Source organism: Oncorhynchus mykiss, chromosome 30, assembly GCF_013265735.2.
Source record: "Oncorhynchus mykiss isolate Arlee chromosome 30, USDA_OmykA_1.1, whole genome shotgun sequence".
Classification (NCBI taxonomy): Eukaryota; Metazoa; Chordata; class Actinopteri; order Salmoniformes; family Salmonidae; genus Oncorhynchus; species Oncorhynchus mykiss.
Window position 1 is genome coordinate 211886 of NC_050570.1, and position 23067 is coordinate 234952.

A 23067-nucleotide genomic window follows, 5' to 3' on the forward strand; every position below is an offset into this window, starting at 1 on the left:
AGGTTGTGTGTCAGCTGCTCATCAGCTAGGTTGTGTCAGCTATTTGTCAGCTGCTCGTCAGATAGGTTGTGTGTCAGCTGCTCGTCAGCTAGGTTGTGTGTCAGCTGCTCGTCAGCTAGGTTGTGTGTCAGCTACTCGTCAGCTGCTCATCAGCTAGGTTGTGTGTCAGCTGCTCTTCAGGTAGATTGTGTGTCAGCTGCTCGTCAGCTAGGTTGTGTCAGCTATTCGTCAGATGCCCGTCAGCTAGGTTGTGTGTCAGCTGCTCGTCATTAAGGTTGTGTGTCAGCTACTCATTAGCTGCTTGTCAGCTAGGTTGTGCGTCAGCTTCGCTTCAGCTAGGTTGCGTCAGCTACTCGTCATAGGGGTTGTGTCAGCTACTCATCAGCTAGGTTGTGTGTCAGCTGATGGTCAGCTAGGTTATGTGTCAGCTACTCGTCAGATGCTCGTCAGCTAGGATGTGTGTCAGCTACTCCTCAGCAGCTCGACAGCTAGGTTGTGTGTCAGCAGCAAGTCAGCTAGGATGTGTGTCAGCTACTCATCAGCTGCTTGTCAGCTACGTTGTGTCAGCTGCTCGTCAGCTAGGTTGTGTGTCAGCTGCTCTAAAGCTATGTTGTGTGTCAGCTACTCGTCAGATGCTCATCAGCTAGGTTGTGTGTCAGCTATTCGTCAGCTAGGTTGTTTGTCAGGTCAATGTCGGCTAGGTTGTCTATTAGCTGCTAGTAAGCTAGGTTATGTGTGAGCTACTCGTCAGCTGCTCGTCAGCTAGGTTGTGTTTCAGCTTCTCGTCAGCTAGGTTGTGTGTCAGCTGCTCGTCAGCAAGGTTCTGTGTCAGCTACTCGTCAGCTAGGTTGTTTTTCAGCAGCTCTTCAGCTCGGTTGTGTGTTAGCTACTTGTCAACTAGGTTGTGTGTCAGCTGCTCGTCAGATGCTCATCAGCTAGGTTGTGTGTCAGCTACTCGTCAGCTAGGTTGTGTGTCAGCTGCTCTTCAGCTAGGTTGTGTGTCAGCTACTCGTCAGCTAGGTTGTGTCAGCTACTCATCAGCTGCTCGTCAGCTAGGTTGTGTGTCAGCTGCTCGTCAGCTAGGTTGTGTGTCAGCTGCTCGTCAGGTAGGTTGTGTGTCAGCTGCTCATCAGCTAGGTTGTGTCAGCTATTCGTCAGATGCTCGTCAGCTAGGTTGTGTGTCAGCTGCTCGTCAGCTAGGTTGTGTGTCAGCTGCTCGAAAGCTATGTTGTGTGTCAGCTACTCGTCAGATGCTCATCAGCTAGGTTGTGTGTCAGCTATTCGTCAGCTATGTTGTTTGTCAGGTTCTTGTCGGCTAGGTTGTCTGTCAGCTGCTCGTCAGCTAGGTTGTGTGTCAGCTACTCGTCAGATGCTCATCAGCTAGGTTGTGTGTCAGCTATTCGTCAGCTATGTTGTTTGTCAGGTTCTTGTCGGCTAGGTTGTCTGTCAGCTACTCGTCAGCTAGGTTGTGTTGGCTACTCGTCAGCTAGGTTGTGTGTCAGCTGCTCGTCAGCTAGGATTTGTGTCAGCTGCTCGTCAGCTAGGTTTTGTGTCAGCTGCTCGTCAGCTAGATTTTGTGTCAGCTGCTCGTCAGCTAGGTTGTGTTTCAGCAGCTCGTCAGATGCTCGTCAGCTAGGTTGTTTGTCAGCTGCTCGTCAGCTAGGTTGTGTGTCAGCTGCTCGTCAGCTAGGTTGTGTGTCAGCTGCTCGTCAGCTAGGTTGTGTGTCAGCTGCTCGTCAGCTGCTCATCAGCTAGGTTGTGTGTCAGCTGCTCGTCAGGTAGATTGTGTGTCAGCTGCTCGTCAGCTAGGTTGTGTCAGCTATTCGTCAGATGCCCGTCAGCTAGGTTGTGTGTCAGCTGCTCGTCATTAAGGTTGTGTGTCAGCTACTCATTAGCTGCTTGTCAGCTAGGTTGTGCGTCAGCTTCACTTCAGCTAGGTTGCGTCAGCTACTCGTCATAGGGGTTGTTTCAGCTACTCATCAGCTAGGTTGTGTGTCAGCTGATGGTCAGCTAGGTTATGTGTCAGCTACTCGTCAGATGCTCGTCAGCTAGGATGTGTGTCAGCTACTCGTCAGCAGCTCGACAGCTAGGTTGTGAGTCAGCAGCAAGTCAGCTAGGATGTGTGTCAGCTACTCATCAGCTGCTCGTCAGCTATGTTGTGTCAGCTGCTCGTCAGCTAGGTTGTGTGTCAGCTGCTCTAAAGCTATGTTGTGTGTCAGCTACTCGTCAGATGCTCATCAGCTAGGTTGTGTGTCAGCTATTCGTCAGCTAGTTTGTTTGTCAGGTCAATGTCGGCTAGGTTGTCTATTAGCTGCTAGTAAGCTAGGTTATGTGTGAGCTACTCGTCAGCTGCTCGTCAGCTAGGTTGTGTTTCAGCTTCTCGTCAGCTAGGTTGTGTGTCAGCTGCTCGTCAGCAAGGTTGTGTGTCAGCTACTCGTCAGCTAGGTTGTTTTTCAGCAGCTCTTCAGCTCGGTTGTGTGTTACCTACTCGTCAACTAGGTTGTGTGTCAGCTGCTCGTCAGATGCTCATCAGCTAGGTTGTGTGTCAGCTACTCGTCAGCTAGGTTGTGTGTCAGCTGCTCTTCAGCTAGGTTGTGTGTCAGCTACTCGTCAGCTAGGTTGTGTCAGCTATTCGTCAGATGCTCTTCAGCTAGGTTGTGTGTCAGCTGCTCGTCAGCTAGGTTGTGTGTCAGCTGCTCTTCAGCTAGGTTGTGTGTCAGCTGCTCGTCAGCTAGGTTGTGTGTCAGCTGCTTGTCAGATGCTCATCAGCTAGATTGTGTGTCAACTGCTCGTCAGGTAGGTTGTGTGTCAGCTGCTCGTCAGCTAGGTTGTGTCAGCTATTCGTCAGATGCTCATCAGCTAGGTTGTGTGTCAGCTATTCGTCAGCTAGGTTGTTTGTCAGGTTCTTGTCGGCTAGGATGTCTATTAGCTGCTAGTAAGCTGGGTTATGTGTCAGCTGCTCGTCAGCTAGGTTTTGTCAGATACTCGTCAGCTGCTCGTCAGCTAGGTTGTGTGTCAGCTGCTCATCAGCTGCTCATCAGCTAGGTTGTGGGTCAGCTGATCGTCAGCAGCTCGACAGCCATGTTGTGTGTCAGCTGCTCGTCAGCTGCTCATCAGCTAGGATGTGTGTCAGCTACTCGTCAGCTAGGTAGTGTGTCAGCGGCTAATCAGCTTGCTTGTCAGCTGCTCGTCAGCTAGGTTGTGTTTCAGCTGCTCGTCAACTAGGTTGTGTTTCAGCTGCTCTTCAGCTCGGTTGTGTCATCTACTCGTCAGCTAGGTTATGTGTAAGCTACTCGTCAGCTGCTCAAACTAGGTTGTGTGTCAGCTGCTCGTCAGCTAGGTTGTGTGTCAGCTGCTCGTCAGGTAGGTTGTGTGCCAGCTGCTCATCAGCTAGGTTGTGTCAGCTATTCGTCAGATGCTCGTCAGCTAGGTTGTGTGTCAGCTGCTCGTCAGCTAGGTTGTGTGTCAGCTGCTCGAAAGCTATGTTGTGTGTCAGCTACTCGTCAGCTAGGTTGTGTCAGCTACTCATCAGCTGCTCGTCAGCTAGGTTTTGTGTCAGCTGCTCGTCAGCTAGGTTGTGTGTCAGCTGCTCGTGAGGTAGGTTGTGTGTCAGCTCCTCGTCAGCTAGGTTGTGTCAGCTATTCATCAGCTGCTCGTCAGCTAGGTTGTGTGTCAGCTGCTCGTCAGCTAGGTTGTGTGTCAGCTGCTCTTCAGCTAGGTTGTGTGTCAGCTGCTCGTCAGCTAGGTTGTGTGTCAGCTGCTCGTCAGATGCTCATCAGCTAGATTGTGTGTCAGCTGCTCGTCAGGTAGGTTGTGTGTCAGCTGCTCGTCAGCTAGGTTGTGTCAGCTATTCGTCAGATGCTCATCAGCTAGGTTGTGTGTCAGCTATTCGTCAGCTAGTTTGTTTGTCAGGTTCTTGTCGGCTAGGATGTCTATTAGCTGCTAGTAAGCTAGGTTTTGTGTCAGCTGCTCGTCAGCTAGGTTTTGTCAGATACTCGTCAGCTGCTCGTCAGCTAGGTTGTGTGTCAGCTGCTTGTCAGATAGGTTGTGTGTCAGCTGCTCGTCAGCTAGGTTTTGTCAGATACTCGTCAGATGCTCGTCAGCTTTGTCAGCTACTCATCAGCTAGATCGTGTCAGCTGCTCGTCAGCTAGGTTGTGTGTCAGCTACTCGTCAGCTGCCTGTCAGCTAGGTTGTGTGTCAGCTGCTCGTCAGCAAGGTTGTCTGTCAGCTGCTCGTCAACTAGGTTGTGTGTCAGCTGCTCGTGAGCTAGGTTGTGTGTCAGCTGCTCGTCAGCTAGGTTGTGTGTCAGCTGCTCGTCAGCTAGGTATTGTGTCAGTTGCTCATCAGCTAGGTGTTGTGTCATATGCTCGTCAGCTAGGTTGTTTGTCAGCAACTCGTCAGATGCTCGTCAGCTAGGTTGTGTGTCAGCAAATCGTCAGATGCTTGTCAGCTAGGTTGTCTGTCAGCTCCTCTTCAGGTAGGTTTTGTGTCAGCTGCTCGTCAGCTAGGTTGTGTCAGCTTATTGTCAGATGCTCGTCAGCTAGGTTGTGTTTCAGCTGCTCGTCAGCTAGGGTGTGTGACAGCAGCTCATCAGCTATCTTGTCAGCTGCTCGTCAACTAGGTTGTGTTTCAGCTGCTTGTCAGCTAGGTTGTGTGTCAGCTGCTCGTGAGCTAGGTTGTGTGTAAGCTGCTTGTGAGCTAGGTTGTGTGCCAGCTGCTCGTCAGCAAGGTTTTGTGTCAGCTGCTCGTCAGCGAGGTTGTGTGTCAGCTGCTCATCAGCTAGGTTGTGTGTCAGCTGCTCGTCATTTACTCGTAAGCTAGGGCGTGTCAGCTATCCATCAGCTAGGTTGTGTGTCAGCTGATGGTCAGCTAGGTTGTGTGTCAGATACTCGTCAGATGCTCGTCATCTAGGTTGTGTGTCAGCTGCTCGTCAGCTAGGTTGTGTCAGATACTCGTCAGATGCTCGTCAGCTAGGTTGTGTGTCAGCTGCTCGTCAGCCAGGTTGTGTGTCAGCTGCTCGTCAGCTAGCTTGTGTGTCAGCTGCTCATCAGCTGCTCATCAGCTAGGTTGTGTTTCAGCTACTCGCCAGCTAGGTTGTGTCAGCTACTCATCAGCTGCTCGTCAGCTACGTTGTGTCAGCTGCTCGTCAGCTAGGTCGTGTGTCAGTTGCTCGAAAGCTAGGTTGTGTGTCAGCTACTCGTCAGATGCTCATCAGCTAGGTTGTGTGTCAGCTGCTCGTCAGCTAGGTTGTGTGTCAGCTACTCGTCAGCTAGGTTGTGTCAGCTACTCATCAGCTGCTCGTCAGCTAGGTTGTGTGTCAGCTGCTCGTCAGCTAGGTTGTGTGTCAGCTGCTCTTCAGCTAGGTTGTGTGTCAGCTACTCGTCAGCTAGGTTGTGTCAGCTACTCATCAGCTGCTCGTCAGCTAGGTTGTGTGTCAGCTGCTCGTGAGGTAGGTTGTGTGTCAGCTCCTCGTCAGCTAGGTTGTGTCAGCTATTCGTCAGATGCTCGTCAGCTAGGTTTTGTGTCAGCTGCTCGTCAGCTAGGTTGTGTCAGCTACTCGTCAGATGCTCGTCAGCTAGGTTGTGTGTCAGCAAATCGTCAGATGCTCGTCAGCTAGGTTGTGTGTCAGCTCCTCTTCAGGTAGGTGTTGTGTCAGCTGCTCGTCAGCTAGGTTGTGTGTCAGCTGATGGTCAGCTAGATTGTGTTTCAGCTACCCGTCAGCTGCTCATCAGCTAGGTTGTGTTTCAGCTGCTCGTCATTTACTCGTAAGCTAGGTTGTGTCAGCTATCCATCAGCTAGGTTGTGTGTCAACTGATGGTCAGCTAGGTTGTGTGTCAGCTACTCGTCAGCTAGGTTTTGTCAGATACCCGTCAGATGCTCGTCAGCTAGGTTGTGTCAGCTACTCATCAGCTGCTCGTTAGCTAGGTTGTGTGTCAGCTGCTCGTCAGCTAGGTTGTGTGTCAGCTGCTCGTGAGGTAGGTTGTGTGTCAGCTGCTCGTCAGCTAGGTTGTGTCAGCTATTCGTCAGATGCTCGTCAGCTAGGTTGTGTGTCAGCTGCTCGTCAGCTAGGTTGTGTGTCAGCTGCTCGTCATCTAGGTTGTGTGTCAGCTGCTCGTCAGCTAGGTTGTGTATCAGCTGCTCGTCAGCAGCTCGACAGCTAGGTTGTGTGTCAGCTGCTCGTCAGCTAGGATGTGTGTCAGCTACTCATCAGCTGCTCGTCAGCTACGTTGTGTCAGCTGCTCGTCAGCTAGGTTGTGTGTCAGCTGCTCTAAAGCTATGTTGTGTGTCAGCTACTCGTCAGATGCTCGTCAGCTAGGTTGTGTGTCAGCAAATCGTCAGATGCTCGTCAGCTAGGTTGTGTGTCAGCTCCTCTTCAGGTAGGTGTTGTGTCAGCTGCTCGTCAGCTAGGTTGTGTGTCAGCTGATGGTCAGCTAGATTGTGTTTCAGCTACCCGTCAGCTGCTCATCAGCTAGGTTGTGTTTCAGCTGCTCGTCATTTACTCGTAAGCTAGGTTGTGTCAGCTATCCATCAGCTAGGTTGTGTGTCAACTGATGGTCAGCTAGGTTGTGTGTCAGCTACTCGTCAGATGCTCGTCAGCTAGGTTGTGTGTCAGATGCTCGTCAGCTAGGTTTTGTCAGATACCCGTCAGATGCTCGTCAGCTAGGTTGTGTGTCAGATACTCGTCAGCTAGGTTGTGTCAGCTACTCATCAGCTGCTCGTTAGCTAGGTTGTGTGTCAGCTGCTCGTCAGCTAGGTTGTGTGTCAGCTGCTCGTGAGGTAGGTTGTGTGTCAGCTGCTCGTCAGCTAGGTTGTGTCAGCTATTCGTCAGATGCTCGTCAGCTAGGTTGTGTGTCAGCTGCTCGTCAGCTAGGTTGTGTGTCAGCTGCTCGTCATCTAGGTTGTGTGTCAGCTGCTCGTCAGCTAGGTTGTGTATCAGCTGCTCGTCAGCTGCTCATCAGCTAGGTTGTGTGTCAGCTGCTCGTCAGGTAGATTGTGTGTCAGCTGCTCGTCAGCTAGGTTGTGTCAGCTATTCGTCAGATGCCCGTCAGCTCGGTTGTGTTTCAGCTGCTCGTCATTAAGGTTGTGTGTCAGCTACTCATTAGCTGCTTGTCAGCTAGGTTGTGCGTCAGCTTCACTTCAGCTAGGTTGCGTCAGCTACTCGTCATAGGGGTTGTGTCAGCTACTCATCAGCTAGGTTGTGTGTCAGCTGATGGTCAGCTAGGTTATGTGTCAGCTACTCGTCAGATGCTCGTCAGCTAGGATGTGTGTCAGCTACTCGTCAGCAGCTCGACAGCTAGGTTGTGTGTCATCTGCTCGTCAGCTAGGATGTGTGTCAGCTACTCATCAGCTGCTCGTCAGCTACGTTGTGTCAGCTGCTCGTCAGCTAGGTTGTGTGTCAGCTGCTCTAAAGCTATGTTGTGTGTCAGCTACTCGTCAGATAATCATCAGCTAGGTTGTGTATCAGCTATTCGTCAGCTAGGTTGTTTGTCAGGTCCTTGTCGGCTAGGTTGTCTATTAGCTGCTAGTAAGCTAGGTTATGTGTGAGCTACTCGTCAGCTGCTCGTCAGCTAGGTTGTGTTTCAGCTTCTCGTCAGCTAGGTTGTGTGTCAGCTGCTCGTCAGCAAGGTTGTGTGTCAGCTACTCGTCAGCTAGTTTGTTTTTCAGCAGCTCTTCAGCTCGGTTGTGTGTTAGCTACTCGTCAACTAGGTTGTGTGTCAGCTGCTCGTCAGATGCTCATCAGCTAGGTTGTGTGTCAGCTACTCGTCAGCTAGGTTGTGTGTCAGCTGCTCTTCAGCTAGGTTGTGTGTCAGCTACTCGTCAGCTAGGTTGTGTCAGCTACTCACCAGCTGCTCGTCAGCTAGGTTGTGTGTCAGCTGCTCGTGAGGTAGGTTGTGTGTCAGCTCCTCGTCAGCTAGGTTGTGTCAGCTATTCGTCAGATGCTCTTCAGCCAGGTTGCGTGTCAGCTGCTCGTCAGCTAGGTTGTGTGTCAGCTGCTCTTCAGCTAGGTTGTGTGTCAGCTGCTCGTCAGCTAGGTTGTGTGTCAGCTGCTCGTCAGATGCTCATCAGCTAGATTGTGTGTCAGCTGCTCGTCAGGTAGGTTGTGTGTCAGCTGCTCGTCAGCTAGGTTGTGTCAGCTATTCGTCAGATGCTCATCAGCTAGGTTGTGTATCAGCTATTCGTCAGCTAGGTTGTTTGTCAGGTTCTTGTCGGCTAGGATGTCTATTAGCTGCTAGTAAGCTGGGTTATGTGTCAGCTGCTCGTCAGCTAGGTTTTGTCAGATACTCGTCAGCTGCTCGTCAGCTAGGTTGTGTGTCAGCTGCTTGTCAGATAGGTTGTGTGTCAGCTGCTCGTCAGCTAGGTTTTGTCAGATACTCGTCAGATGCTCGTCAGCTAGGTGTTGTGTCAGCTGCTCGTCAGTTAGGTGCGGTGTCAGCTGCTCTTCAGCTAGGTTGTGTGTCAGCTGCTCGTCAGCTAGGTTGTGTGTCAGCTGCTCTTCAGCTGCTCATCAGCTAGGTTGTGGGTCAGCTGATCGTCAGCAGCTCGACAGCCATGTTGTGTGTCAGCTGCTCGTCAGCTGCTCATCAGCTAGGATGTGTGTCAGCTACTCGTCAGCTGCTCGTCAGCTAGGATGTGTGTCAGCTACTCATCAGCTGCTCATCAGCTAGGTTGTGTTTCAGCTGCTCAAAAGCTAGGTTGTGTGTCAGCTGCTCAAAAGCTAGTTGTGTGTCAGCTATTCGTCAGCTAGGTTGTTTGTCAGATTCTTGTCGGCTAGGTTGTCTACTGGCTGCTAGTAAGCTAGGTTATGTGTTAGCTACTCGTCAGCTGCTCGTCAGCTAGGTTGTGTGTCAGCTGCTCGTCAGCTAGGTTGTGTGTCAGCTACTCGTCAGCTAGGTTGTGTCAGCTAGGTTGTGTCAGCTACTCGTCAGCTGCTCATCAGCTAGGTTGTGTTTCAGCTGCTTGTCAGCTAGGTTGTGTGTCAGCTTCTCGTCAGCTAGGTTGTGAGTCAGCTAAACTTAAGCTAGGTTGCGTCAGCTACTCGTCAGAGGGGTTTTGTCAGCTACTCATCAGCTAGATCGTGTCAGCTGCTCGTCAGCTAGGTTGTGTGTCAGCTACTCGTCAGCTGCCTGTCAGCTAGGTTGTGTGTCAGCTTCTCGTCAGCTAGGTTGTGTGTCAGCTGCTCATTAGCTAGGTTGTGTGTCAGCTGCTCGTGAGCTAGGTTGTGTGTCAGCTACTCGTCAGCTAGGTTGTTTTTCAGCAGCTCTTCAGCTCGGTTGTGTGTTAGCTACTCGTCAACTAGGTTGTGTGTCAGCTGCTCGTCAGATGCTCATCAGCTAGGTTGTGTGTCAGCTACTCGTCAGCTAGGTTGTCGGCGAGGTTGTGACAGCTACTAGTCAGCATCAGCTAAGTTGTGTCATCTAGAATGTTTCAGCTACTTTTTAGGTTTCGTCAGCTACTTGTCAGGTAGGTTGTGTCAGCTGCTCGTCAGCTGGGTTGTATCAGCGCTTGTCAGCTAGGTCGCGTCAGCTACTCGTCAGCTGGGTTGTGTCAGCTGCTTGTCGGCTGGGTTGTGTCAGCTACATTGTATTTACACTACTAGTCAGCTAGGTTGCATCAGCTAGGTTGCATCATCTACTCGTCAGCTAGGTTGCGTCAGCTTCTTTTCAGCTGGGTTGTGTCAGCTGCTTGTCGTCTGGGTTGTGTCAGCTAGGTTGCGTTATCTAATTTTCAGCTGGGTTGTGTCAGCTTGGTTGTCAGCTAGATTGTGTGTACACTACCAGTCAGCTTGGTTGGGTCAGCTAGGTTGCGTCAGCTATTCGTCAACTTGGTTGCGTCAGCTAGGTTGCGTCAGCTACTCGTCAGCTAAGTTGGGTCAGCTAGGTTGCGTCAGCTACTCGTCAGCTAGGTTGGGTCAGCTAGGTTGCGTCAGCTTCTCATCAGCTAGGTTGCGTCAGCTACTCATCAGCTAGGTTGCGTCAGCTACTCGTCAGCTACTCGTCAGCTAGGTTGCGTCAGCTACTCGTCAGCTAGGTTGCGTCAGCTGCTAGTCAGCGTCAGCTAGGTTGTGTCATCTAGGTTTTTTCAGCTACTTGTCAGCTAGGTTGTCAGCTACTCGTTAGCTAGGTTGCGTCAGCTACTCGTCAGCTAAGTTGGGTCAGCTAGGTTGCGTCAGCTTCTCATCAGTTAGGTTGCGTCAGCTAGGTTGTGTCAGCTACTCGTCAGCTAGGTTGTGTCAGCTACTAGTCAGCGTCAGCTAGGTTTGTCAGCGAGGTTGCCTCAGCTACTCTTCATATACTTGTCGGTGAGGTTGTGTCATCTACTAGTCAGCGTCAGCTAGGTTGTGTCATCTAGGTTGTTTCAGCTACTTGTCAATTAGGTTGCATCAGCTACTCGTCAGATAGGTTGTGTCAGCTTCACGTCAGCTGCTTGTCAGCTAGGTCGCGTCAGCTACTCGTCAGCTGGGTTGTGTCAGCTGCTTGTCGGCTGAGTTGTGTCAGCTAGATTGTATTTACATTACTAGTCAGTTAGGTTGCATCAGCTAGGATACGTCATCTACTCGTCAGCTAGTTTGCGCCAGCTTCTTTTCAGCTGGGTTGTGTCAGCTGCTAGTCAGCGTCAGCTAGGTTGTGTCATCTAGGATTTTTCAGCTGCTTGTCAGCTAGGTTGTTAGCTTCGCATCAGGTAGGTTGTGGCAGCTGGCCTGTGTCAGCTACTTGTCAGCTGCTCGTCAGCTAGGTTGCATCAGCTGCTCGTCAACTAGGTTGCGTCAGCTGCTCATCAGCTGGGTTGTCAGCTAGGTTGCATCAGCTAGGTTGTCAGCGATGTTGCCTCAGCTACTCGTCAGCAAGGTTGCGTCAGCTACTTGTCATCTAGTTTTTGGCGAGGTTGCGTCAGCTACTAGTCAGCGTCAGCTAGGTTTGTCAGCGAGGTTGCGTCAGCTACTCTTCATCTTCTTGTCGGCGAGGTTGTGACAGCTACTAGTCAGCGTCAGCTAGGTTGTGTCATCTAGGTTGTTTCAGCTACTTGTCAATTAGGTTGCATCAGCTACTCGTCAGATAGGTTGTGTCAGCTGCATGTCAGCTGCTTGTCAGCTAGGTCGCGTCAGCTACTCGTCAGCTGGGTTGTGTCAGCTGCTTGTCGGCTGAGTTGTGTCAGCTAGATTGTATTTACACTACTAGTCAGTTAGGTTGCATCAGCTAGGATACGTCATCTACTCGTCAGCTAGTTTGCGCCAGCTTCTTTTCAGCTGGGTTGTGTCAGCTGCGTGTCAGCTAGGTTGCGTCAGCTACTAGTCAGCGTCAGCTAGGTTGTGTCATCTAGGATTTTTCAGCTGCTTGTCAGCTAGGTTGTTAGCTTCGCATCAGGTAGGTTGTGGCAGCTGGGCTGTGTCAGCTACTTGTCAGCTGCTCGTCAGCTAGGTTGCATCAGCTGCTCGTCAACTAGGTTGCGTCAGCTGCTCATCAGCTGTGTTGTCAGCTAGGTTGCATCAGCTAGGTTGTCAGCGATGTTGCCTCAGCTACTCGTCAGCAAGGTTGCGTCAGCTACTTGTCATCTAGTTTTTGGCGAGGTTGCGTCAGCTACTAGTCAGCGTCAGCTAGGTTTGTCAGCGAGGTTGCGTCAGCTACTCTTCATCTACTTGTCGGCGAGGTTGTGACAGCTACTAGTCAGCATCAGCTAGGTTGTGTCATCTAGAATGTTTCAGCTACTTTTTAGGTTTCGTCAGCTACTTGTCAGGTAGGTTGTGTCAGCTGCTCGTCAGCTGGGTTGTGTCAGCTGCTTGTCAGCTAGGTCGCGTCAGCTACTCGTCAGCTGGGTTTTGTCAGCTGCTTGTCGGCTGGGTTGTGTCAGCTACATTGTATTTACACTACTAGTCAGCTAGGTTGCATCAGCTAGGTTGCATCATCTACTCGTCAGCTAGGTTGCGTCAGCTTCTTTTCAGCTGGGTTGTGTCAGCTGCTTGTCGGCTGGGTTGTGTCAGCTAGATTGCGTCAGCTACTCATCAGCTAGGTTGCGTCAGCTACTCGTCAGCTACTCGTCAGCTAGGTTGTGTCAGCTACTCGTCAGCTAGGTTGCGTCAGCTGCTAGTCAGCGTCAGCTAGGTTGTGTCATCTAGGTTTTTTCAGCTAGGTTGTCAGCTACTCGTCAGCTAGGTTGTGCTAGCTGCTAGTCAGCTAGGTTGTGTCAGCTGCTAGCTAGCGTTGGCTAGGTTGTCAGCTACTAGTCAGCATCAGCTAGGTTGTGTCTTCTTCTTGCCAGCATCAGCTGCTAGTCAGCTAGGTTGTATCAAATATATAATATTATATGTTTAGTGCATTAATGTCTAACAAGCAATCTAACAATTCCACAACCACTACCTAATACACACATCTAAGTAAAGGTATGGAATAAGAATATATACATATGAAATGTGGATGAGCAATGTGTTAGCAACATAGTCAAGATTCAATAGATGGTATAAAATACAGTATATACATCTGGGATGAGTAATGCAAGATATGTAGACATCATTATTAAAGTTGCATTAATAAAGTGACTAGTGATCCATTTGTTAGAGTGGCCAATGATTGTGTTAGCGATGGCTGTTTAACAGTCTGATGGCCTTGAGATAGAAAATATTTTTCAGTCTCTCGGTCACAGCTTTGAGGCACTTGTACTGACCTCGCCTTCTGGATGGTAGCGGTTGAACAGGCAGTGGCTCGGGTGGTTGTTGTCCTTGATGATCTTTTCGGCCTTCCTGTGACATCGGGTGCTATAGGTAACCTGGTGGGCAGGTAGTTTGCCCCTGGTGATGCAGTGTGCAGATCACACCACCCTCTGGTGAGCCCTGAGGCTGTGGGCAGTGCAGTTGCCATACCAGGCGGTGATACAGCCTGACCGTATGCTCTCAATTGTGCATCTGTAAAAGTTTGAGGGTTTTAGGTGACACGCCAAATTTCTTCAGCCTCCTGAGGTTGAAGAGGCGCTGTTGTGCCTTCTTAACCACAGTGTCTTTGTGGGTGGACCATTTCAGTCTATCGTTGGTGTGTACGCCAAGGATCTTAAAACTTTCCACCTTCTCCACTGCTGTCCCATTCGTGTGGATAGGGGGGTTCTCCCTCTGTTTCCTGAAGTCCACGATCATCTCCTTTGTTTTGTTGACGTTGAGTGTGAGGTTGTTTTCCTGACACCACACTCCGAGTGCCCTCACTTCCTCCCTATAGGCTGCCTTGTCATTGTTGTGATCAAGCCCACTACTGTTGTGTTATCTGCAAACTTGATGATGATTGAGTTGGAGGTGTGCATGGCCAAGCAGTCATTGGTGAACAGTGATTACAGGAGGGGGCTGAGCACGCATCTTTTGGGGCTCCAGGATCAGCGAGGTGGAGATGTTGTTTCCGACCTTCACCACCTCGGGGCGGCCCATCAAAGTCAGGGTCTACAGAGGGATTTGTCCATTTACTGTAGTCTAATATTTTTTCACCTTTGTTTTTAGCTTTTCACTCCGTTCAACATCCCTTTAAGACGTGTTGTGTACAGAATCAAAGATTGGGTTGGGATGACTTGTTGATCATCCTCTGTACTCGTCTTGATCGTCGTTACTAGCCTGAGTGTTGAAATTCAACCTATTTCTCACGCAACCTAAATGCATCATTGAAGATCCCTGATTTGTGTGTGTGTGTGTGTGTGTGTGTGTGTGTGTGTGTGTGTGTGTGTGTGTGTGTGTGTGTGTGTGTGTGTGTGTGTGTGTGTGCGTGTGCGTGTAGTCTAGGTCCCAGGGTATAGGGTTTATCCGGCTGCATGTTCCCTGGGCGACGCTGAGCAGAGAGGCTGAGCTACAGAAGATCAAAGTGCCAGTCAAAAAGGTATGCCTGTTACCACAGCAACACACATGCACACCTGGTAGCTTTTTGAGTAATCTTGTGATTGAGCTGATGTTGTTACATGTGTTGTGTTCTCTGATTGGACAGAGTTATGAGTGTTGTGTTCTCTGATTGGACAGAGTTATGAGTTGCGGCAGCCTCAGGGCATCGCGGGGAAAATAGCATTGTTGTATCAAACCCTGATCAAACCCTTCCGACCTGATGTCCCAGAAACACTAAACACACAGTCCCACCAGAACCGAACAAAGACCCTCTCACACCCCTTCTCCAGAGACAAGCTACACCTGTGAGTACCAACCCATGCTCACACACATGCATACAAACACACATGCTTGCACATACATACAAACGCTTACACACATATTCACTCATGCTTTCTAACCATGTCTGTCATCCTCTACAGGTTTGAAATCAAGTCACAGGACATTCTATTTGACTACTCCGTACGCAGCAGAATAGTGAGTCACACACACCTCTCAATAACACTTTCTTACTGAGTACGGTTACATGCACACAATAATTTGACTATTGTGGTTACAAATAGGGTTAATCATGTGATTATTGTGGGTAGGGTAAATAAGGTTAACCGTGATTATTGTGGGTAGGGTAAATAAGGTTAATCGTGATTATTGTAGGTAGGGTAAATAGGGTTAATCGTGATTATTGTGGGTAGGGTAGATAAGGTTAATCGTGATTATTGTGGGTAGGGTAAATAGGGTTAATCATGTGATTATTGTGGGTAGGGTAAATAGGGTTAATCATTTGATTATTTTGGGTAGGGTAAATAGGGTTAATCATGTGATTATTGTGGGTAGGGTAAATAGGGTTAATCATGTGATTTTTGTGGGTAGGGTAAATAGGGTTAATCATGTGATTTTTGTGGGTAGGGTCAATAGGGTTAATCATGTGATTTTTGTGGGTAGGGTAAATAGGGTTAATCATGTTATTTTTGTGGGTAGGGTAAATAGGGTTAATCATGTGATTATTGTGGGTAGGGTAAATAGGGTTAATCATGTGATTATTGTGGATAGGGTAAATAGGGTTAATCATGTGATTATTGTGGATAGGGTTAATCATGTGATTATTGTGGATAGGGTTAATCATGTGATTATTGTGGATAGGGTAAATAGGGTTAATCATGTGATTATTGTGGATAGGGTTAATCATGTGATTATTGTGGGTAGGGTAAATAGGGTTAATCATGTGATTCTTTTGGATAGGGTTAGGGTTAATCATATGAGTAATGTGGATAAGGTGAAGATTAACAGGGTTAATCGTGATTATTTTGGATAGGGTTCATAGGGTTAATCATGAGAAGAAAAAAAATGCACCTCTATTTAACCAGGTAAGCTTGCTGAGAACAAGTTCTCATTTACAACTGCGACCTGGCCAATATAAAGCAAAGTGGTGTGACAAAGACAACACAGAGTTACACATAGGATAAACAAATGTACAGTCAATAACACAATAGAAAAGTCTATACACAGTGTGTGCAAATGAAGTAAGATTAGGGAGGTAAGGCAAAAAATAGGCCATAGTAGCGAAATAATTACAATTTAGCAAATAAACACTGGAGTGATAGAAGTGCAGAAGATGAATGTGCAAGTAGAGATACTGGGGTGCAAAGGAGGCAAAAAAATGATTAAAATAAATAACAATATGGGGATGAGGGTAGTTGGATGGGCTATTTACAGATGGGGTGTGTACAGGTGCAATGATCTGAAAGCTGCTCTGACAGCTTGTGCTTAAAGTTAGTGAGGGAGATATGATTCTCCAGCTTCAGAGATTTTTGCAGTTCGTTCCAGTCATTGGCAGCAGAGAACTGGATGGAAAGGCGGCCAAATGAGGAGTTGGCTTTCAACCAGTGAAATATACCTGCTGGAGCGCGTGCTATGGGTGGGTGTTGCTATGGTGACCAGTGAGCTGAGATAAGGTAAAGCTGGGCTTTACCTAGCAGAGACTTGTAGATGACCTGGATCCAGTGGGTTTGGCGAAGAATATGAAGCGAGGGCCAGCCAACGAGAGCAAACAGGTCGCAGTGGTGGGTAGTATATGGGGCGTGATGGCGTTGTGATCGACTGCATCCAATTTGCTGAGTAGAGTGTTGGAAGCTATTTTGTAAATGACATCGCCGAAGTCGAGGATTGGTGGGATAGTCTGTTTTACGAGGGTATGTTTGTCGGCGTGAGTGAACGAGGCTTTGTTGCGAAATAGGAAGCCGATTCTAGATTTAATGTTGGATCGGATATGCTTAATGTGAGTCTGGAAGGAGAGTTTACAGTCTAACCAGACACCTAGGTATTTGTAGTTGTCCACATATTCTAAGTCAGAACCGTTCAGAGTAGTGATGCTAGACGGGCAGGCGGGTGTGGGCAGTGATCGATTGAAGAGCATGCATTTAGTTTTACTTGTATTTAAGAGAAGTTGGAGGCCACGGAAGGAGAGTTGTATGGCATTGAAACTTGTCTGTAGGTTAGTTAACACAGTGTCCAAAGAAGGGCCAGAAGTATACAAAATGGTGTCGTCGCATAGAGGTGGATCAGAGAATCACCAGCCGCAAGAGCGACATCATTGGTGTATACAGAGAAAAGAGTCAGAGAATTGAACCCTGTGGCACCCCCATAGAGACTGCCAGAGGTCCGGGCAAGAGGTCCTCTGATTTGACACACTGAACTCTATCTGAGAAGTAGTTGGTGAAACAGGAGAGGCAGTCATTTGAGAAACCAAGGCTGTCTATAGGAATACAGTGATTGACGGAGTCGAAGGCCTTGGCCAGATCGATGAATACGGCTGCACAGTACTGTCTTTTGTCGATGGCAGATATGATATCGTTTAGGACTTTGAGCGTGGCTGAGGTGCACCCATGACCAGCTCGGAAACCAGATTGCATAGCGAAGAAGGTACGGTGGGATTTGAAATGGTCGGTGATCTTTTTGTTAACTTGGCTTTCGAAGACCTTAGAAAGGCAGGGTAATATAGACATAGGTCTGTAACAGTTAGGGTCTAGATTGTCTCCCCTTTGAAGAGGGGTGACCGCAGCAGCTTTCAAATCTCTGGGGGATCTCAGACGATACAAAAGAGAGGTTGAACAGACTAGTAATAGGGGTTTATAGGGTTGATCATGTCATTATTATGGCTAGGTTATGGGTTAATAGGGTTGATCATGTGATTGTGGATAAGGTAATGATTAATCATGTGATTATTGTGGATAGTCAGATTCATTTAATAGTTCAAATGAAATATTTAGATGCTTGCTAGATGAACATTTCCCCTAATAATCCTGTTTACATGGACACGGCAATCAAAATAAATCAAAAACGGCAATCAAACCTAAAGTTGTACCACAGCAACCATGTTTTTTTTGGGAAGCATATATAGTTTGCATTTGAAAACTACTTTTAAAACATTCAGTTGTTCCGATTTCATTTCACTCACGCAAAAGAGGGCTTGCACGGTTGATGCTAGCACACGCGCGGATCAAATACACGCGGATCAAATACATGAAGATCAAATACACGCGCGGATCAAATACACGCAGATCAAATACACGCGCGGATCAAATACACGCGCGGATCAAATACACGCAGATCAAATACACGTGCGGATCAAATACACGCAGATCAAATACACGCATATCAAATACACGCGCGGATCAAATACACGTGCGGATCAAATACACGCAGATCAAATACACGCAGATCAAATACACGCGCGGATCAAATACACGCGCGGATCAAATACACGCAGATCAAATACACGCGCGGATCAAATACACGCGCGGATCAAATACACGCAGATCAAATACACGCGCGGATCAAATACACGCGCGGATCAAATACACGCAGATCAAATACACGTGCGGATCAAATACACGCAGATCAAATACACGCGCGGATCAAATACACGCGCGGATCAAATACACGTGCGGATCAAATACACGCGCGGATCAAATACACGCATATCAAATACACGCAGATCAAATACACGCAGATCAAATACACGCAGATCAAATACACGCAGATCAAATACACGCAGATCAAATACACGCAGATCAAATACACGCAGATCAAATACACGCAGACCAAATACACGTAGATCAAATACACGCAGATCAAATACACGCAGATCAAATACACGCGGATCAAATACACGCGGATCAAATACACGCAGATCAAATACACGCAGATCAAATACACGCAGATCAAATACACGCAGATCAAATACACGCAGATCAAATACACGCAGATCAAATACACGCAGATCAAATACACGCAGATCAAATACACGCAGATCAAATACACGCAGATCAAATACACGTAGATCAAATACACGCAGATCAAATACACGCAGATCAAATACACGCGGATCAAATACACGTGCGGATCAAATACACGTGCGGATCAAATACACGTGCGGATCAAATACACGCAGATCAAATACACGCGCGGATCAAATACACGCAGATCAAATACACGCAGATCAAATACATGTGCGGATCAAATACACGTGCGGATCAAATACACGCAGATCAAATACACGCAGATCAAATACACGCAGATCAAATACACGCAGATCAAATACACGCAGATCAAATACACGCAGATCAAATACACGCAGATCAAATACACGCAGATCAAATACACGCAGATCAAATACACGCAGACCAAATACACGTAGATCAAATACACGCAGATCAAATACACGCAGATCAAATACACGCGGATCAAATACACGTGCGGATCAAATACACGTGCGGATCAAATACACGCAGATCAAATACACGCGCGGATCAAATACACGCAGATCAAATACACGCAGATCAAATACATGTGCGGATCAAATACACACAGTATTACCTTACTACAGGAGGGAGAAGGCACCAAACCACTATAGTTTATTAGATAAAATACTTAGAGGCATTGTATCAAAGAGGATGAGATTAAATGGGGAGGGCTATTCAGGACTTGGAACCAGTTCACAAATTGAACTTTGCAACCAATGAAGTGGTTGAAGAGGTGCTTGATCATCTGTCGAGATGCTGTTTACTGAAAGAATCCATTGGGACTTTGCGGACTTGAAATAGCTTTTTCGGCCTATTGGGAGAAATCATGTTAATAAAGCTCTGACGAAGGCCTTGTGGCAGATGCGTAAAGCTTAATAAAGAGCAGTGACACGAGCAAAAAATTGATCAATAAAATATACACAGCTGGAATGCCGATTAAGGGGTTTACATGTCCTAATATTTTGAAAAACAGGTGTTTTAACTGGCTTTTGCTTACTTCAATTTTAACTATTATCTACCTACTGTCATAATCAGTTTAATATGAAATTATCACAGTGCATGGAAACATGTCATAACAAGAGCATCAGTCAAGGAGTCACCACCTTCATTTCCTATGTTTGTGTTTGTTTGTGTGTACCTGTGTCTAGGTCAAGGAGATATTGACACGCACCGCCTGTACACAGACTTGCCAAGCCACTGGTGAGCACTATCTTTCTTTGTATCTCCCTCTCGCTCTGTATATCTCTCTCTGTATCTGTCTCTCTCCCTCACTGTATCTGTATATCTGTTACTGTAATTTAATTATGCCAATGTGTTTTCATTAATTGAAAACCCTTAATCTATTTTATGAGAATTTGTAAGATTCTTGTTTGCATAAAATAGATGTAGACCAGTCTTTCAATAATAGGTAACAGAATTTATTCTCGGAGCGCGCTGCCACTTAACCACGAGCAACATGATGGCGTAGAAGACCCTTCTTGCCTTGTCTCTCAGATCGTTCACGGCATTGTGGAAGTTACACGTGGCGCTGATGTACACACACTTGTTGATTGTGTACATGGATTTTGTAATGTTGAATGTTTTGAATGTTGAATGTTTTTCCCACACCACTTTTCATCAATTTGTGTAGCAGACCCTTGTGCCCAATTGAATCAAAAGCTTTTTGAGGCCTCCCGGGTGAAGCAGTGGTTAAGGGCGCTGTACTGCAGCGCCAGCTGTGCCACCAGAGACCCTGGGTTAACCGGCCGCGACCGGCCGCGACCGTGAGGTCCGTGGGGCGACGCACAATTGGCATAGCGTCGTTAGGGAGGGTTTGGCCAGTAGGGAGATCCTTGTCTCATCGCGCTCCAGAGACTCCTGTGGCAGGCCGGGGGCAGTGCACGCTAGCCAAGGTTGCCAGGTGCACAGTGTTTCCTCCGACACATTGGTGCGGGTGGCTTCCGGGTTGGTTGCGTGCTGTGTTAAGAAGCAGTGTGGCTTGGTTTGGTTGTGTTTCGGAGGACCCATGACTTTCAACCTTCATCTCTCCTGAGCCCGTACGAGAGTTGTAGCGATGAGACAAGATAGTAGCTACTAACAATTGGATACCACGAAATTGGGGAGAAAAAGGGGGTAAAATTCACAAAAAAAAGAAAATGTTTTTTGAAACCTTTTGAAACTTGGTAAGAATAACAAATAATTAAAGAGCAACAGAAAAAGAACAATAGAGGGACTATATACAGGGGGTAACGGTACAGAGTCAATGTGCGGGTGCACCGGTGTCCAGGTAATTGAGGTAATAGGTACATGTCGGTAGAGTTATTAAAGTGACTATGCATAGATAATAACAGAGTAGCAGCAGAGTAGAAGGGGGGGGCAATGCAAATACTCTGGGTAGCCATTGGGTAGAAGCTGTTTAGAAGCCTCTTGAACCTAGACTTGGCGCTCCGGTACTGCTTGCCATGCGGTAGCAGAGAGAACAGTCTATGACTAGGGTGGCTGGAGTCTTTGACAATTTTTAGGGCCTTCCTCTGACACCGCCTGGTGTAGAGGTCCTGGATGGCAGGAAGTTTGACCCCAGTGATGTACTGGGCCGTTCGCACTACCCTATGTAGTGCCTTACGGTCAGAGGCCAAGCAGTTGACATACCAGGCAGTGATGCATCCAGTCAGGATGCTCTCGATGGTGCAGCTTTAGAAGCTTTTTGAGGATCTGAGGACACATGCCAAATCTTTTCAGTCTCCTGAGGGGGAAAAGGTTTTGTCGTGCCCTCTTCACGACTGTCTTGATGTGCTTGGACAATGTTTGTTTGTTGGTGATGTGGAATCCAAGGAAATTGAAGCTCTCAAACTGCTCCGCTGCAGCCCCGTCGATGAGAATGGGGGAGTCCACAATCATCTCCTTTGTCTAGATCATGTTAACGGAGAGGTTGTGTTAAGGATCAGCGTTGTTACCTACCCATACCACCTGGGGCGGCCCGTCAGGATGTCCAGGATCCAGTTGCAGAGTGAGGTGTTTAATCCTTAGCTTATTGATGAGCTTCGAGGGCACTATGGTGTTGAATGCTGAGCTGTAGTCAATGAATAGCATTCTCACATAGGTGTTCCTTTTGTCCAGGTGGGAAAGGGCAGTGTAGAGTGCAATAGAGATTGCATCATCTGTGGATCTGTTGGGGCGGTATGCAAATTGGAGTGGGTCTAGGGTTTCTGGGCTAATGGTGTTGATGTGAGCCATGACCAGTCTTTCAAAGCACTTCATGGCTACAGACTTGAGAATTACGGGTCGGTAGTCATTTAGGCAGGTTACCTTAGTGTTCTTGGGCACAGGCACTATGGTGGTCTACTTGGGTCTACTTGAAACATGTTGGTAATACAGACTCGGACAGGGAAAGGTTGAAATGTAAGGGAATACCCCCCTGAAATGGACAAAAATGAATGGCAAAACATTGGCATTGGACAAACCTTATACACGGTGTCCAATACCACCCAATGTGGCGTTGATTCATGTAAAGTTGATTGCAAATGCCATATGGCAAATGCCAGTTGTAACACTTCAAAAATCCAACAGGTGGCGAGTGCGCTCCACCTTGGTTTTTCATATTGGAAATGCAACCCAAGTCAACATCCAAAAGCAACATTTTGAAAAAAATATTTTTTTGTCAAAACCTTAGCACCCCTTAAAAAAGTGCTTTCTGGACCGTTTTTCGAAATTCTTTCAATTTTTTTTGTCAATTACACATGTGTAAGAACTGTATGAATATACTTTTGTCCAATTTTATTATCATAATTTTTTTTTTAATTATTACTTGCGCATAAGGCATATGTTTTGTCCATTTGCAATATGATTTCATAGGAAGTCAAAAGTCAAAAGTCAAAAATGTCAAAATTTTGTAAAAAACTTCACAAACCCTTAAAAAAGTGCTTTCTGGACCGTTTTTCAAAATTCTTTCGATGTTTGTGTCAATTACACATGTATAAGAACTGTATCAACATACTTTAGTCATATTTTATTATCATCATTTTTTTATTTTTACTTGTGCATAAGGCATATGTTTCTAGACGCCATCTTGTTCGGGGCCAACTGCCCATTATGCGAAACCTACGCTCACCAAGTTTCGGCTTCAAAATATTTTCCGTTTTGGAGATAAGGCCCCGTCGTGATTCGTGATGTTTTGCACAATTGCAATATGATTGCTTATGCCCTCTTGTGGGAATTTCCGGGACAGCGGAAAAATGACCAAAATTTGATTATTTTATAAAACAGAAACCGAATGTCCGAGAAAGTTTGTTTGATGACTTCCCGGTAGGTCCGGCCCTACCGCATGGCCCGACGCCGACCGCGAATTTTACAAACGTTTTCAGACGTCTAGTAAGGGACCGTACATTTGCAATATGGCCATTCTCACAACTATACACCAAATGTCAAAATGTTCCCTTAAGGTATGTCAGTGAAGACACTTGCCAGTTGGTCAGCACATGCTTGCAGTACACGTCCTGGTAATCCGTTTGGCCCTACAGCCTTGTGAATGTTGACCTGTTTAAAGGTCTTACTCAAATCGGCTGACGAGAGCGTGATCACACAGTCGTCTGGAACAGCTGGTGCTCTAATGAATGTTTCAGTGTTATTTGCCTCGAAGCGAGCATAGATGTAGTTTAGCTCGTCTGGTAGGCTTGTGTCATTGGGCCCTTTGTATTCTGTAATGGTTTGCAAGCCCTGCCACTTCCGACGAGCATCAGAGCCGGTGTAGTACGATTCGATCTTTGTCCTGTATTAATGCTTTGCCTGTTTGATGGTTCATCGGAGGGCATATCAGTTTTTCTTATAAGCTTCAGGGTTAGAGTCCCGCTCCTTGAAAGCGGCAGCTCTAGCCTTTAGCTCAGTGTGGATGTTGCCTGTAATCCATGGCTTCTGGTTGGGATATGTACGTACGGTCACTGTGGGGACGA

General features: G+C 47.5%; 1 protein-coding gene across 1 annotated transcript in view; it reads left to right on the top strand.

The window, feature by feature from the left end:
- LOC110522685 (anoctamin-1-like) overlaps positions 1-23067 on the top strand; it is a 269945-nt gene that overhangs the window by 122568 nt on the left and 124310 nt on the right. The window contains exons 4-7 of the mRNA XM_036968555.1: positions 13744-13842; positions 13980-14146; positions 14264-14318; positions 19291-19342. Of these exons, the coding sequence (XP_036824450.1) occupies positions 13744-13842; positions 13980-14146; positions 14264-14318; positions 19291-19342 (373 nt within the window). The remainder of the gene's footprint in view (positions 1-13743; positions 13843-13979; positions 14147-14263; positions 14319-19290; positions 19343-23067) is intronic.